The sequence below is a fragment of the Anomalospiza imberbis genome, chromosome 8, assembly GCF_031753505.1.
Source record: "Anomalospiza imberbis isolate Cuckoo-Finch-1a 21T00152 chromosome 8, ASM3175350v1, whole genome shotgun sequence".
Classification (NCBI taxonomy): domain Eukaryota; kingdom Metazoa; phylum Chordata; class Aves; order Passeriformes; family Viduidae; genus Anomalospiza; species Anomalospiza imberbis.
Genome location: NC_089688.1, coordinates 2,940,661 through 2,957,218, shown reverse-complemented (window position 1 = coordinate 2,957,218; position 16,558 = coordinate 2,940,661). Strand labels below are relative to the sequence as shown.

The 16,558-nt window shown below is 45.1% G+C and overlaps 1 protein-coding gene and 1 long non-coding RNA gene across 5 annotated transcripts in view; one reads left to right on the top strand and one right to left on the bottom strand.

Annotated features, from left to right (window-relative positions):
* MCU (mitochondrial calcium uniporter) overlaps nucleotides 1-16,558 on the bottom strand; it is an 83,725-nt gene that overhangs the window by 10,890 nt on the left and 56,277 nt on the right. For all 4 annotated transcript variants that reach the window (XM_068196974.1, XM_068196975.1, XM_068196972.1 and 1 more), the window contains exon 2: nucleotides 1,886-1,955. In XM_068196974.1, coding sequence (XP_068053075.1) covers nucleotides 1,886-1,955 — 70 coding nt within the window. The remainder of the gene's footprint in view (nucleotides 1-1,885; nucleotides 1,956-16,558) is intronic.
* Nucleotides 8,995-13,855, top strand: LOC137477769 (uncharacterized). Its single transcript, XR_011001178.1, has 3 exons — nucleotides 8,995-9,555; nucleotides 9,737-9,860; nucleotides 11,952-13,855. It is a non-coding gene; the product is annotated as an uncharacterized lncRNA (long non-coding RNA).

Genomic DNA, 16,558 nt, shown 5'->3' with positions numbered 1-16,558 from the left:
ACCTTGTAAAAGTAATTTCCTAGCTTAATTCACTGGTGGGGAAAGTTCATGATTGCAGGTTGATCCTCTCACCACCTCCCACACAAGCAATGCTGGTCTGATTTTTACTGCATTGAAGAGGGAAGAGGCAAAGAAAAGAAGGAAATCTGAAGGACACAATAACACAAACCTAACAGACAGCAGCAGGCAGCTCCAGTAAAAATTATTAACAAGCCCCTGTGATATGGCTGCCTCACTCTTCTCTCCCACAGCCCTGTATGTGTTCTGCATCTACTTCACAACTTTCTAAGTGGACAAAGCATTTGGCACCTATCTAATTACAGAGCTAAGGTTTCAGCTAATCTTCCCCTAGTTAAATTTTAAGCCAGGATTTAAAGGCATGGGACAAGTAAAAGAAATTAATTTTATACAAGTGTGCTGCACTTACATTTACAGTCACCTACAGCTTGGCCAGGAATGGTGCTAAATGAAACCATGGAGGATTTGAAAACCTTTACATGCTATATTAAGCGTGGGGTTGCTTTGAGGCATGAGTTCCATCCAAGTACCACAAAGTTTTGACTCAATCACATGTGCACCAGCAACAGATCATGGTTGGTTTTATTTTAAAGATTTTTGCTTAAGATTAACTTGAGCAACAAGCAAGGTCACAACGAAGAACAGTAAAAGAAAAGTGTGGCCAAAGAAGTCAGTGTTGAACACTGGCTACTTGCAACGTTATGGGAAGGAATAATGAGAGAATTATTCAAGCACAACATGAGGAAAGGTAAAATCAAATCAGCACAGGCTGACATCTCCTCAGCCTTACACCTCCTCTCCAATTCTACCTGTTTAAGCCCCCAGGTTTTCATGTAAGCACTGCAGAGCAGTCAGTCATGTTCTCTTTGTATTTGCACACTTGTTATCCTGGCAAGGGAAGCAGGAACCCTTCATTTATTAGCTTTCAGACCTTATTAACAAGCCTTAACAAGGAGAGGCTCCAACTCAATGCTCACGTCTGTCAGCACAAGTGCTCCACTGCCTGTGCACGGCATGCAGATGTTAAGCAGCTGAAAGCTGCTCCTTTCCTCTTTGCATTGTAGCACACCGAGATTTTTACAGTTCCACCAGTGCATCCTTTTGCTTTGTGCTCTGACAACCTTATCAAAAAAGCTTCATGTCTGAGCTGTCCCAGAATTTAAATAAAGGAATAACATTGCCTTGGCTTCAAAACTTATTCACTGCAGTAAGTGATGCTTTTGACTATTCTGGCATGTAGCTGAACTGCACTTTTGTTACATAAAGGGACTTAAGGGGGCAGGTAGGGTCAGGCTGAAGGGACAACGGTGAGTCTTCTGGTGCCACCTCCCTGCTCAAGCAAGGGCATCCCAGAGCACATGGCACAGATTGTGTCCAGATGGTTCTGGAGTATCCTCAGTGAGGGAGACTCCACAGGCTCTCTGGGCTATCTGCTCCAGTGCACAGGAGAAGAAGCTCTTCCTCATGTTCAGGGAGAATTTCCTGTGCCTCAGTTTCTGCCCTTTGCCTCGTGTCCCAGTGCTTGGCACTGCTGAACAGAGCCAGGCTCTAGCCTCTGGCACCTCCCTCCAGGAAGGGTAGGGGTCATACAGACCTCACAGCTACATCAGAAACAAGTCTGGCAAAAACACTTGGACAGTTGCAACGCAATTCCATCTTTCTTTATAAAGCCTGTCCAGTTTTGTAAGGACAGTTCATGGAAAAGTTGCCCATTGCCTTAATTCTTCCTGACGTTGTTCTCTCTGTCACTTCCTTAGCTCCAAACTGGATTGGTGCCCAGCCAAAGAAGCCTCAACCAGAAAAGGGGGCAGGGAATTAAACGCGAGTTGGGGAAGTCCAAGTGAGGCAGGAGCTGGTGTGTACTCACCATCAGAGGGCACTACAGTACTGCAATACACCACTCTCACGCTCTGCCAAGGAGACAGCCGCTGATGCACCTGGAAAACACGGGAAAAAGGACAAATGTTCAGAGCCTGGCAGGATCCGGCCCAGCGCCATCTCCTGTGCCCCCTTGCCCAGCGCTTCCTCCCGTCCGCAGGAGCTGCCCCAAACCCGGAGCACCTGCCAGGAACAGCCTCTTCCCATCCCATCTGTCACCCCCCAGGGATTCCCCCCGCAGCCAAGTTCAGCTCTCCACACCTCCCTCTCCACACACGCAGCTGAGAGTCTGGAACAGAACAGCTGTGGTTTGTTTTCCTTAATGTGACATGTATTTTTAAAGCCACACGGTCAATCAGTTTTAAGAAATCCATTTAGCTTGCTACACAGACGGAGTGTAGAAATTGTACCAAAGCACAAGTCTTTAAAGGTTAAAAAAAACTTTTTTGCATAACCAGGATGGATGTTTAGAGTTGTGGTTTAACAGGTTCATTCTCTTTGGTTGTTTTCCATACCAACATTACTTTTCTCATGTCCTTACAGAGGGAAGCCAAACTTTGAGACATGAAGTAGTAAACATGCCTGTGCATAGAAGAACAAATTGTCCCAACATAAAAAGCAGTAATTGTAATACTGAGCTATAAAAATAAAAAACAACAGCCCAACAGGAAGAGAGCACGTGAATGGGTTTGTATGTTCTGCAAACTTAGCAAGAGACTCATTTGTCCACAAAAATCTACAACCAGACTGATTTAAAGTCTATCTTTTAGATTATATTACACTGGTTATAGACTAATCCTTCCCCAACACTGGAATTACAACTCTGGCACAAAACAGCCCAACTGTAAACCACACCACAGCAGCTCTCACCTGTCTCTGGTGGTTTATATTTCAGTAGCTAGCCTCAGATTTTTCAGCAGCTGTCGTCCAATTTGGACATTCCTATGGTCTGGGATATTTTTCTTTGCTGATTGCTAAAACACAGCTGCCAAACCTACATTTTTATAAATGTATCTTACAGGGATGACTTGTTGAAGTAAACTTCTAATGAAGTTTGCAAATAAAACCCAGGTTGCCGATTATTTCTCTGCCAAATTGTCCAGACCTCTGTGCTTAATGAGGTTGCCTTTGATGACCTACTTTGTATGGCTTTAATTGCTACTCCCCTTGTCCTCTGAAGTCTGGTCTCTAAACCAAGGATAGTTACCACTAATCTTTCTTGAAAGCAGGACCTTTGGCCCTGATGGTCACTGCATTGACAGCTCTAGAAATTCACTGTGGCATGTGCTGTGTATTTGTATTTCATTTCTATCCATTTTGACAACAAAAATCGGTCATTTTCAATTTGCCTCCTCTCAACTGCATTTTCAGCTTCCCAGGGTCGAATCAGACACAGGAAAATAAGTGGGCACCAAACAGCTGTAACTCAAGTGGGAAGCTGAATGTTTCAGCAAAAGTAATGCTGTAAAAAACATCCGTGTGTTGGGAACCAAAGGGCAAATTTGCCTTTTTGCAAGTGAAATAAGCAAGCCTTCTTGATTCTCTAACAGCACGTTTTACTGTTGAGCAACCAGGACTACCTCTCCCACATGAAAAAACTCAGGTTTTAGACTCAAAACTATCTGAGAAAAACACAGCTAAGGTCCCACATACTGTACAAACGCAGCTCTGTTGTCTTGGCATTACTATTATATTGTTAACAAAGTCAGAAGCTTCAAGGATCAGATGTGGCACCACATGCAAATCAGTTTTCAGAACCAATTTTCACCTAAGGAGGGGAATTTCAATCCTTCCAAAAATAGTACCGATATAAAAAACAAGTGGGCAGAATTCACTCAGTGAGACACAAACCCTCCTCAGTCAGAGAGCACTACCCCAAAGACTGTTTATAGACCTGTTTTACCTGATCCCACAGCACAGCCAGCACTGATACGAGGTTTTTACTGCTTCACTCTCCCCCTCTACACAACGTAATTCATTCATTTTTCAAACACTGCACAGCAGGACTCTGCCTTTCTGCCAGATGTGGATGGCAGCCCAAAAATGCAGCTCTCCCAACATCCTAAACCCTGCTAAACCCAGCATTATCCTACTGCAAAACAACCATGTAGCTGGAAGATATCATAAGTTGCACATGCAAAGACTTTACCTTAGGGCTATGAGTATCTGACAGATACAAGCTCACTCCAGAAGCCTCCTGCCCTCATAAAACGAAACAGGGAAAAGGCAAAACAGGTGGAAAAAACCAGGGCATGTTAGGTGACTCATCAAAAAGCTGAGGTGTCCTCAGACTTAACCCCTTGCACAATTGTTGTATCCCAATGTGGGCTGAACCCCTCTGTTTCCTTAACACTCCCCTCCCCAGCAGTGTGCTGCCAGTACATTTTACAGGAGAGATGCTGTTAAAGCACTCTTATCTCTCCGTCCTGCAGCTCTGAACTGTGCTGCTGCTACAATTCCTTATCCACAGAAACAGTCTCTACTGGGTAGGAAGGGGAAAAAAGGAACAAATGAACTCAAAACTGAGCAGAGACCGAGATGTCATGGTATGTCATCCAAGGTTAGCAAGAGCTTACGGAGTCATCCATCTTTTTTATTCCTGAAGGGAGACTGTTGTTTTAAAATTGAGATAGAGGGAAATGCTTGAACCCATTACCCGATGCCTGCAGTTCAACAGCTTCATACAGAAAGGTGTCAGAAGGCTGAAGCTGGGGATCAGAGCAGTGCAGGGCACAGAGAAGAACTCGTTCCAAGCTCTACTGGCCAGATCTGCCCCTCAGGAAAACAGCCAACAGCTCACCCCCCTTCAGCAACCAAGCGTGGAATAACTGCCCCCAAATTTTAGTCGATACAGGCTTGCCCACCCCTCCCAAAATAAGCAGTACTTGGGAGTGTGAAAAGCAGCAATGCCAGACCACTAAAAGGAGAAGCTTTAAGCACTAGGATAACTTTCTGGGTCTCACAGGAATATATGCAAGAATTCACATTCCACATCCATAAGATCTTTCATTTCCTGCCTCATCTGCAGTAAGATGCATGCTAAGAGGCTCAGGGTTATGCAGCAGCTGCACTCCCAAAATGATTACAGGAGCAAGAGGAAAGAAGTCCCAGTCCTCTACCTAAAACTAATGCTTCCTCCAGGTCTAGACAACCAAAAGGTAAAAATAACAGCATCTCTATAGGTCCTAATGTAGCTTTCTTAAGACTACCTGGGTGACAAAGTTAATCAAAGCCTTGCTGAAAAAAAAAAAAAATTATCAACCTTTTGGCTATCAGTGAGTGTTCTCTGATGGAAAAAGAGGGAGCAGCTCCTGTTCTCCAGGTATGTAATTACCAGTGATGGAATGCTAGCAATTTTAAGAGATTGAGTCTCCAAGCTCTAATTAAAATCAGAGAAGAGGTTGACCAGAAAAAAAACACACACAAAGAAAAAAAATTAACACCTTACTCTAGAACCCAAATAAAACATGCTGCTAACTCATTACCTGGAGTACCAGTGCAGCAGGAACTGCAGAGCTTTTGTGAAAAACAGAGCATTCTCTGCATAAAAATTTCTTACTACAAGTAAAGCATTTAGAGACACGTTTGCAAGTGCTTCTGGCAACATCTGTTTTACAAATTACAAAGGGCTTCCTTTATATGAGGCTGCCTTAAGTCTGATACAAAGCAGCTCACCTTTTCCAACAAGAAACAGCTGCTTTCCTCTCTATCCCGACTTTAGCTGCATGAAACACTGAATGTCTTTCCTGCCTCTAAAAGTGGTTACCCTAAAATCTCCAGGCTGGAATCTCAGTGATGAGAATTGCTGCAAGCTTCCCCAGGCAGCCCCAGCAACCCAAGCCACCCACCTCAAACATGCTGAAGGGCTCCATTTATCTGTCTTTACCTCATTTCTGCTCCTGTACTCAATCTGTTAGATTTGGGTCTCTCTTAAACAGGATGCTGGAACCCTGGATGCTGAGGATTTTAGACACTCTGTGCTGACAAACACTGACACAGCATTTGACCTGAGAATGTGGAGAAGACTTCCAAAATTGAATAGCAGAACTAAAATTATGTGTGTAGTTTGAATATAAGTGTGTAATATCATGCAGTAGAAAACCTGGAGTTTAAGGTTTTAAAATATAATAATATATATAAAGCTAAGATAGAAGTTTTAAAGCAGCAACTAGTCCTTCTTCACGAGTTTGAGTATTATTTTGTAATTAGACAGAAAAGTCCACATTAACAAGACACAAGTGATTAGTTAAGTTAAAAGTAAAAATAATTTAAGTGTCACTTCTTAATTAGATAGTTTTCCCTTAAAAGACATTGTAGAGATAGATATGAAGCCATTTTTGCAACTTGTTAGTGAAATACTGTAGAACTCACAACTTGTGAGACTGTAATATAAATAAAAATAATAAACATCTAAGTCTAAACACAAAATACCATCTCAAACACTTTCAATCCCAACCCTAACCAAAACAAAAAAAGAAAAAAAAAAAATCAACACAGTACCTTAATTATAAATTATCCAAGTTCCCTCCTGTCCTCCCCTTTTCCTTCCCCTTCACCAGCTGTTGCAAAGTAAAAGAGACTCAGGGCAAAACCATGCCCTGACCAGAAACCTGCTGTCCAAGGGATGTGATGTGTGACTTCCCAACACAGCCAGCGTTTTTGCACCAGCACATAAACTCTGACTGGACTGAAGTACATTGAGCTGTGAGGGATTGACTGGGGCCAGCTGCCCGGCCAGCTGCTCGGGAACAGGACAGGAGGATGCAGGATAAAAGGATGAAGGCAGAGAGATCAGTCACCACTCCTCGCTGGCTTAACTGACTGGACTAAGGGAAAGCTGATTTACTGCCAAATAAAGTAGATAATATCAGTAAACAGGCTGAAATTAACACTTTCCCCCTAATCCAATCTTTTATTCAGGATCCAACTCTGCCCAGAAACCCCTCAGACACTACACACTGAGATCCCTCCTCCCCTGGGTATCCCAGAGGCACTCCTCAGCCCCAAACACTCTACAGAGATCAGAGGCTCTTCAACCCCAGACACGCCTCAACATCCTGAGACATCCCACAGATATCAGAGACCCCCTCCACAGCCTCCAGAGCCCGCTCGGCAGCAGATACCCCAGATACCAGAGACCCCCTCAGTCCTGTGACCCCCTCCACAGCCTCCAGAGACCCCTCGGCAGCAGATACCCCAGATATCAGAGACCCCCTCAGTCCTGTGACACCCTCCACAGCCTCCAGAGACCCCTCGGCAGCAGATACCCCAGATATCAGAGACCCCCTCAGTCCTGTGACACCCTCCACAGCCTCCAGAGACCCCTCGGCAGCAGATACCCCAGATACCAGAGACCCCCTCAGTCCTGTGACCCCCTCCACAGCCTCCAGAGACCCCTCGGCAGCAGATACCCCAGATATCAGAGACCCCTTTCAGCCCCATGACACCCCACAGATATCAGAGAACCCTCTGAGCCCCGTGACACCCCACAGATATCAGAGACCCCTTTCAGCCCCGTGACACCCCACAGATATCATAGACCCCTTTCAGTCCCATGACACCCCACAGATATCACAGACCCCTTTCAGCCCCATGACACCCCACAGATATCAGAGAACCCTCTGAGCCCCATGACACCCCACAGATATCACAGACCCCTTTCAGTCCCATGACACCCCACACAGCCTTCACAGACACCCCACACAACCATCACAGACACCCCTCAGCACCAGATACCCCACACAACCATCAAAGACACCCTACACAACCATCCCAGACACCCCTCAGCACCAGACACCCTACACAACCATCCCAGACACCCTACACAACCATCACAGACACCCCACACAACCATCACAGACACCCCACACAACCATCACAGACACCCCACACAACCATCCCAGACACCCCTCAGCCCCAGGCACCCCACCCAGTGGGTATTAAACCAGTCTGCCAATAAAACCCTTCACAAAGGAGCCAGTGTGGGGCTCTGAGCACTCACAGGACCTTGCCAGCCCACAGCAGCACGGGACCCGCCTGCTGCCGGTGCCAGCTTCAGCTAATTCCCCCTAATTCCTCCTCAGTATCCTCCCTGCCTTCCTCAGACACCTCCAAAGGGATCAAAACAAGCCTATCTCACTGGAGATGTCTGCCTGCACCTCTCACCTTCTTCTTTTCTTTCTGAGGTGTCTGGACACCCATTGCCAGCTTCCAGGATCTCTCTTCGAAAGAAACAAAAAAACCCTCAATCTTCCTTTGAAATTGAGGCCAACTTTATCAGGGATTTTCAACCCTGTATCCTCTCTGTGGTCTCTGGATACATTCGCAGCCAATACAGCCCTGTAGTATTTCCCTCCAGGCATACACTGGGCTGCTGTTTGGGAGTCTGGGATGTGATAAAACACCCCCTGCTCCCACAAGGGCACAGCTCCCACTGCATCCATGTGTGAAAAATGCGTATTTTATGATTGGCTTTTCGCAAATATTAAATGGAATACTATATGTATTATGTTATATTGATTAGAAGTGCTGTATGAACATTTTAATAGTATGGTAAATGTAGTTTTGTAGTTAAAATAGAGCCTATGTATGTGGGGGTTTTTTTACTAGCTCAAGCAAGAGATGAGATAATGAAGAAACTCTTCACACAGAAATGACAATGATGGGGGCCCATAAAGAATTACTGCCTCCTTATCGGAAAAGACAAACATTCTTCCACCTTCTCTCCGCCTTTATGGAACCACCAGGATTAAGGGGAAGAAGTTGACAAAAACCAGAAAAGTTCTTAATTTGCAAGCAATTTATGCATCATGTATGAGATGTATGAATATGCAACAGGCTGTTGCTTTTAAAGATTATTCCTTTGTTCACAAGGCATGCTTATCAGGCTTAAGTGCCTGAGAGCATCCGGACGTCCGTAATTCTTTGCTTTTTATTGTCTTGTAGTTGTCTTAACTCTAAATTTTCATTACTCTAATTGTATTACTATTTTTATAACTATTTTATTATTATTAAACTTTTAAAATTTTAAAAACCAACTGACTGGCGTTTATAACACATGCAAACCCCCAGGGATTTGGCTGGAGAGGGAACACAGCGGGGAAAGCCCCTGTACCCAAGAGCTGTGCCCTCGCAGTGACAGCAACAAGCCAAACACTTCCGAGCACAATTTTCTCTCAGTCCAAACTGCTGCCTTTTTCAACCACACAGCTCGTCTCCCAGGACCCGAACAACACTTGTCTGATTAAATCCCACTGCCTTGAACTGATTCCTCTCTCTGACAGCACGCCCTTACTCCATCCCACTCAAGAGGTCAGATTTTACACAAAAAAGAACATTTTGCACCCACTGCCTCCACAGGGCAGCGCTTCATGCGGATGAAGGTCAAGCAAACGAGAACCCGTCTGAACTGCAGCGCTGTTCTTTGTGGATTTTTTTCTTCTGTGTTTTAAAATCAGGCTGTAGACAGACACAAAAAAAAGGCAACGCCAGCAAGATCTGGGAAGTGTTATTCCTTACATTTGGAAGCACTTTGTTTGACCTACACATTAGCAAATGATCTTCATTTGCCTCAGTTCTCATTCCTGCCTGCATTTTCTCTTCTTCCAGCATTAGTACAAAGCTCTATCACATCTGCTAGGAAGGGAACATAAACAGGAGGTGAGCTATGAATACTCCTTTGTCATCGTGCTTCCTTTGCCCATTGCCTAAAAAGAAGCAGGTAATCCACAGTGTCCAGCAAGAGGTGGGGGTAGGAAAAAAGAGATTAATTCTCTGCAGAAAAGGGAAAAAGAAGGGATGAAGTAACTGTTCCTCATCCTTCATTGTGCCTTTCTCCCAGGCATTACTGCTGCTCTGGAGATACTGGAACGAGGAGTTGCAGCAGCCAACTGTTGTTGAGCAGGAACATCACTGCATCTCATGGGTTTGATTGAGCCTCTGGGAGACAACAGAGGGAAGTGGAGGTAATAAAAGGGAAAAAAGTTGAGCTGACATCTTAAGCATATCAGTCAGGCAGAATTTATTGCTTTTAACAGGTGTTTTTCCCTTGCCACCATCCACATCACTTCCCCCTTAACTAAAAACCAAATCAAAACCCCAAACTGAAACCTTCCCTCAAGTCTATATTCTTAATTTTATTGCAAGTGTCAACAACTTACAGAGAATTACCCAATTCCTAACTTAAGACAGATGACAGGCAGGGAACACCAGACCCTCACACTCCCTCTTTCACCCAGCCTTCACACTGAACTTCCTACCTCTGGCAGATAACACAAAACAGGGCTGGAACTGCTCCCTGACAGTTTGTGCGATGCCAGATCACAGTTTGACCATGAAAGTATTTTTGCTTTACTGGAGCAGGAAGGTTTGGATTCCACTTCTTTAATACTATCCTCGTGGTTACTAGGGAAAAAAAAAAAGCTGAGAATTTTAATTCCTTTGAATCCTGAAAGCTTGAAACACAACTGAAACAAAACACTAGGATGCATTTAAACCTGTGTCAGCTTTGAAATCTGAGAGCTAAACTCCTTTACCTAATTTCCAGATTCATCACTTGAATCTTACTGAAAAGGTTTATAAATCTCTTCTCAAAATTAAGGGGGCTGTCAACCACTGTTAAAAAAAATGTTTGAAGAACTCAGTGAGTTTTGAGCCCACTAATTTCAGGGATTTTGTCTCTCTCAGCCACCCACAGCTGAAAACTGTATAACTAAGAGAGAAGGCATCAGATGGATTCCCCTCAGCGATTTCCCCAGGGCAGCTTAGCTGTTGTTTTGTCGTTTGGTTTCTTGTTTGATTTTCTTCCTCTAGCACTTACCAACCCCATTAGGCAACTCCTTTAGCCTCTGTTAGAACCAGTTTAAACCAAGAGCCCTTGCCCCTCTTTTCCCAGCGCAAAAAGAGCGCCTCACTGACATCCCTGCACTTCCAGCACCAAGAATGAAACAATGAGCAGAGTTATGGAGCGAGATTCCCACAAGTGCAGGGGAATTCCTTCTGCCCCTGTGCATGCTGGGGAGCAGCCAACTCACACTGGTTTCCAGGGAAATAAACTCAGAAACAAGGGGACCTCGCTGTTGAAAAGACACAGCAGGCTCCTGCAGGCACCAGCACATGCACAGCTCGGGAGGATCTGCACGCTCTGAAACAGGGAGAGGTGCAGCATCCTGCAAGCCACAGCAGCCCAGCACATCCCACTGCTGGGACAGTCCTACACCGCCAACTCCCTGCAGGAAAGCACAACACAAAACAATCTCATCTCTCTGGCTAACTTTACACCCGGGTTTGGTCCAAAAAGTGGTGGAACAGAAAGGTAAGTATTCTCCGACAGCCAGAGGCTGTACCCACAAAGGCACATCCAGTCAGTCCACAAAAAGTGGTTCCTTCTCTTGGATTATGAGCCTTACAGGGTGAGCCTAGAGGCCAAACTCACTTTAGGATTGAATCCTTTATGAGGCACTTAGGGAAGTTTAAGAGTGCTGCCAAGAAGCGCCAAACAAGCTTTATAGATACTCTGATTCTCACAAGTTCAGATCCTAAGCAAATAACTAAGTTTGGCTACAAATACCTGCAGCCAATTAACACTGGCCAGGTTTATTCTGGAAGAAATACCTAAGTGTAGGATGCTCAACTTGGCATTCTTCCCTGCTTTCTACAATCAGTTTGCAGCAGTTTACCACCAGGTGTGATTAGTACAGTAAAAATCAATCCTCTTGCTAGTCCCACACACATCTCATGAAACCCTGGAAGAAGAATCCCCTTCCAGAATTAAGGGTGGATGCCTGATTCTCCCCCTGGATTTGCTGCCTGCCATAAGGATTGTTACTGTGCAACTCTGGCTTCTAAATCCCTTATGTTCCCTGGCAAGACTAGAGCAACAGAAGGAAAAGAAAAAAATCCAATAAAAATATATGAATGTTTTAAAGCCATTAAAGAACTCCATTTCATTGTGCTACCAGACCACAGATCAAGGATACTTACACGCAAACTTAATATCCCTCTATGTTAATGTTTAATGTCCTTTGGTTAACGATGTACTTTTACTTGTTTTGCAGGATGGCCTGCCTCCTGTGCCCTGAGAGAGGAGATGGTGCAATGCTCACCTCCTGTGTGCCATAGGTACGTGCCTGGAGAGGCAACTTGGCCGAAGTTGAAGCAGGAGTGAAAGGCAGTGCTCTGCGGAGGCAGATCTTTATTGACACACTAATAACGTGCAGGAAGAACACAAACACATTATTTGTGAACCTGACGCTTAACTAGTGTGTTAAATTCAGTTCCCAAGGTTTCCCAGTTCAGCTTTTCCCTGCTCATCTCACCTGGTCTATTTGGGAGAGGAAGAGGTCACAGAGTCACAGAATCCTGGAATGGTTTGGGCTTGAAGGGACCTTAAAAATCATCTTGTTCCACCCTCTCTTCCCATGGGCAGATACTCCTTCCACTATCCCAGGCTGCTCCAAGCCCTGCCCAACCTGGCCTTGGACACTTCCAGGGATCCAGGGGCAGCCACAGGTTCCCTAGGCACCCTGTGCCAGGGCCTGCCCACCCTTCCCAGGGATGAATTTCTTCCCAATATCCTATCTAACCCTGCCCTCTGGCAGTTTAAAGCCATCCCCCCCTGTAAATAGTCTCTCTTTTTGTCGGTTCCCTTCACGTACTGGAAAGCCACAATTAGGTTACCCCAAAGCTTTTCTTCCCCGTGCTGAACAATCCCAATTCTCCCAGCCTTTCCTCCCAGCAGAGGTGCTCCATCTCCCTAACCATAGGAAAGTGGCGTTGACCCCTTCTGTACAGCACAAGCAGCACCCATAGGGTATCCTGCAACATTCAGTGCATGCTTTCAGAAACCCAAACTTGCTCCTGGCTCCTCTGGAGGAGAAAAAGCTTTTATCACCTGTGGGACTGTTCCCCAAACCCCAGCCTTGGCAGCAGATGGGGCCGACTGGAACACTCACTGCTTCATCATCGGTCATAAGCAGGAGGCCCAGAGATCAAAAGGTTTTTATTTAATTGACCGCTGATAAAGGGAATGACTGCAACAGCATCTCCTAATAGCTCAAAGCTATTCATTTCAGCATCTCCTGCATGGCATTGCTGTGCTACAAAACTGAATGTAATTATGCTCAAATGCATGAAAGCGCGACAGAGGCACAAACAGATAAAGTTTGAGGAAAGCTGTAAACTGAAGTCAGTCACTTCATCCAACAGCCAGCGCCATGCTCAAAGCTCAGGCTCATCCATCGCTCCTTCAGGATGAGCCTGCGGGGACGAGAGGCTGCATGGCCTCGCGAAGGGCTGCTGCTCCCCTGTAGGTGCCACCGCAGTGCCCGTGGCCAGGCCACCTTCAGCACCAATCCGCCCTGTCCCCTCCCAAACCTCCCTCCTCTGTCTTGGCAAAACCAGTCAAAACAGGGTATGGACATGCACTATGCACAAACCCACCTTTAGTTTATATAATGATTAAGTCCAGGCAGCCAAGTTAAAATCGTTAGAGAATTTTAAAGAAAAACAGACCTAAGACTTCCCCTAACTTATCAAGTTAACCACTGCCAGGATGTGTGATAAACCAGGATTACCCAAGCATTCCGTTCTACCTCTTTGTTTAAAAATACTGTTTTCTATGAATTTTCTATCCCCCAGACCACAAGGCTTGTTTCAGTAGGATTTTAACTGAAATTTTTCAATTGTTTCAGCTCGAGTATTTTTACTTTGTTTAAAAAGCACACAACATATAATATCCTGTGTTTACACCTCTACCTACAGTTTCCCCCCCCCCAGGAGCTGTTGCAGCTTCTTCCAAAGATTAAGACACAAGGAGGATCCAACACCAAAAAAATCCATTTTCAACAGTCAGTCCCAAAATGCCAATTTGAACTACTTGCCCAATCATAAGCTACAAAGCACACATCAGAGATACACATGTTGCAAAGGGTTTGCAGTTCACACTTCGTTCCTATATGAAAGCTGAGGATTAACTCATATTAAGAGAGATTGAGAAGCCTTGGAAATGAACCACTAGAAAAAAACTACTAGGAAAATGAACATTTTTCTAGTCATTATGGCCATTTAAGAATGAACAGTCCTGGGAAAAGAGATTATCCTGGGAGAGAGGGATTTGGAATGGAAAGTAACAGGAGATCTTTGGCTTGATCACTTCCTTAAAGCTTTTCCAAATCAATTAAATTTGGTTTAATATACTGTGATAGGTGTTCAGTGGTCTAGAAGAAGGCAATTTACAATTTGGCTCCTAGTTATACAAGCTGTCAGAGACACCTTTACAATTTGTATTTGCATTGACAGTCTCGGTTAGTTAATGAAAATTGAACCATTCTTCTCTGGAAAATTAAATATACACACGAAACAGAGCAAAAAGCCTCTGTGGAGAAGCCACGAAATGACAGGCATCAAGACAAGGACTTCAAAACATACTTCAAAACATATGCTTTCAATCCAAGAGAGGAGGCTGGCTCAGTTCACACACAATCAGATACTCTCCATACTTTCTTTCCAAGAACCTTTTTAATGCTTTCTCACTGCACTGAATAGCCCTGGGGAGCAGGACTTTTCCTTTGATCCAATGCTAATTATGACTTAAAGATCTTTCAACTGTGAATCCCAGGTTTCTGCTCCTCTGTGGAGATAGCTTTAAGAGGCCAGAGAGAATCACAGAATCCCAGACTAGCTTGGGTTGTAAGGAACCTTAAAGCCCATCTCATTCCAACTCCCTGCCACGGGCAGGGACACCTTCCACAGACCAGGTTCCTCCAAGCTCCATCCAGACTGGCCTCGGACACTTCCAGGGATTCAGGGGCAACCACAACTTTTCTGGGCAACTTGTGCCAACTCTCCCACCCTCACAGGGATGAATTTCTTCCCAACATCCCATCTAACCCTGCCTTCTGGAAGTTTGAACCCGTTCCCTCTTGTCCTGTCACTATCTGCCCATACAAAAGCCCCTCTCCTTTGTTTTTAAAATGATTTTGGCTGTGTTGGGTGAACAAACCATGGGGAGAGCACATTTCCCAAGATGACGTGCTGGTAGGACTCTGCCTGGCTTTCTAAGCCTGTGAAATCTGCTGGGTTCACAGCTCTGCAGTCTGAAATCATCCCCAAAATACGCATCAACAACTCAGAAGGCCCAGATATAAAGGAAGAGCGATCAGGGCTGGGCCTCCATTACAACCTGTTTCTTTCATCCCTCCCTGCTTACTCTGCTTTGCTGATGGGTGGTGGGATTCAAACAACCTGTAAGTGAACCACAACTAGGTGCCACAGCTGCTGGTCATGATTCTTTCCAATGGGCTCTGCTAAAAGCTTGCACAGCCACAAACACTCGCATGAGACACTGAAAGCAGATCCCTCTTTTCACAAGGTTTTTTTTTTTGTTTGTTTTTTGTTTTAGCATAGGACAAAGCTTATTGCTCAAATCAGGTGGTGGGTTTAGGTAGGAGGCCCAGGCATTTCCAAGCAAAGAGCTCATCCTTTTGGGGAGCAGGAGGCCCGATGGCACTCTGCAACAGCCTCGGAGAGCCGAAACCTTGTGTGCTTTCCCAGCACAGCACTGAAAACACATTAGCCCTTGAGAAAGCATTAAGAGAAGCATTAAAATAGCTGGCTGGGAGCAGTGTAAGTGGCTGTCCAGACAAATACTAGGAGAATCTATAAAGAGCTCTGGAGGCAAAAAAAATCCTCAGTGGGAAAGCAGACCACTGCTGCAGACACGCAAACCAGGAACGCTTACATCAAGTTCAGACTAAATATCAAAGATCAGTCATTTCTGAGGGGGAACAGTCACAATGGAAACTAAAAACACGCACAAGACACAGCTGGGAAAGCAGTAGCTGGAAGAGCACAGAGCAGGGAAACAGGAGGAACACGGGTCACAGCCTTGCTACAACGCTGCAGGACACTGCAGCAGCTGCAATCAGATTTGCTCAGGAGTGCAAGAACCCAGCAAATCCACTCAGGCAGAGCACATCCCACATGGATTGCCTACAGACAAGCACCATTTCTGCAGTGACATTCACAATGACCCTGTGCCATCTCCAATGAGGAGGCTGTACAGCAAACAACCCCCTCTCCAAATTTTATCTTGTCCTTTCACACAGCAGGCACAGGGTACTTGAGCATTTTCAAGCCAGTCTGAAAAAGCCAAAGTCTCATCTCTACACTGTGCTTCTGTAATTCAAGGGTATCACTATAAACTTGGGAAAAGAATTCAGGCGAAGTTACAACTGCAAGTGTTTGAATACAGCCTGGGAATCACGCTTGAATGGTGGGTGACTGGCACACCCTTCTCCTTTGGGGATAAATTTCTACATTAGGAACCCAGAAAGATTCATTCCAATATGCCTGCAGGCAAGAGAATTAATTTAAGCTCACCTGAGTTTCTTTCTGGCATTGAGAGGCTCTCAGCAGGCAAATGCTAACAAGGTATTTATGAAGTATGCTGTATTTGGAAAGAGGGGCAGGGGGAAGCTTTGGCCTGTTCCAGCCTTTCTGAAAAAGGTCAGCACCAAGCTGCCACAAGCCCCTACATGTAGCAAGGGACTGGGCCACCAAATACTTCAAAAAAAACACAGTATTTCAACTTTTTAACAGAGATATTAAGAGTTTCGCAGTCTAGAACAGAGTCTGCGTGGTCCTCAGCTCGGAAACATTTGTG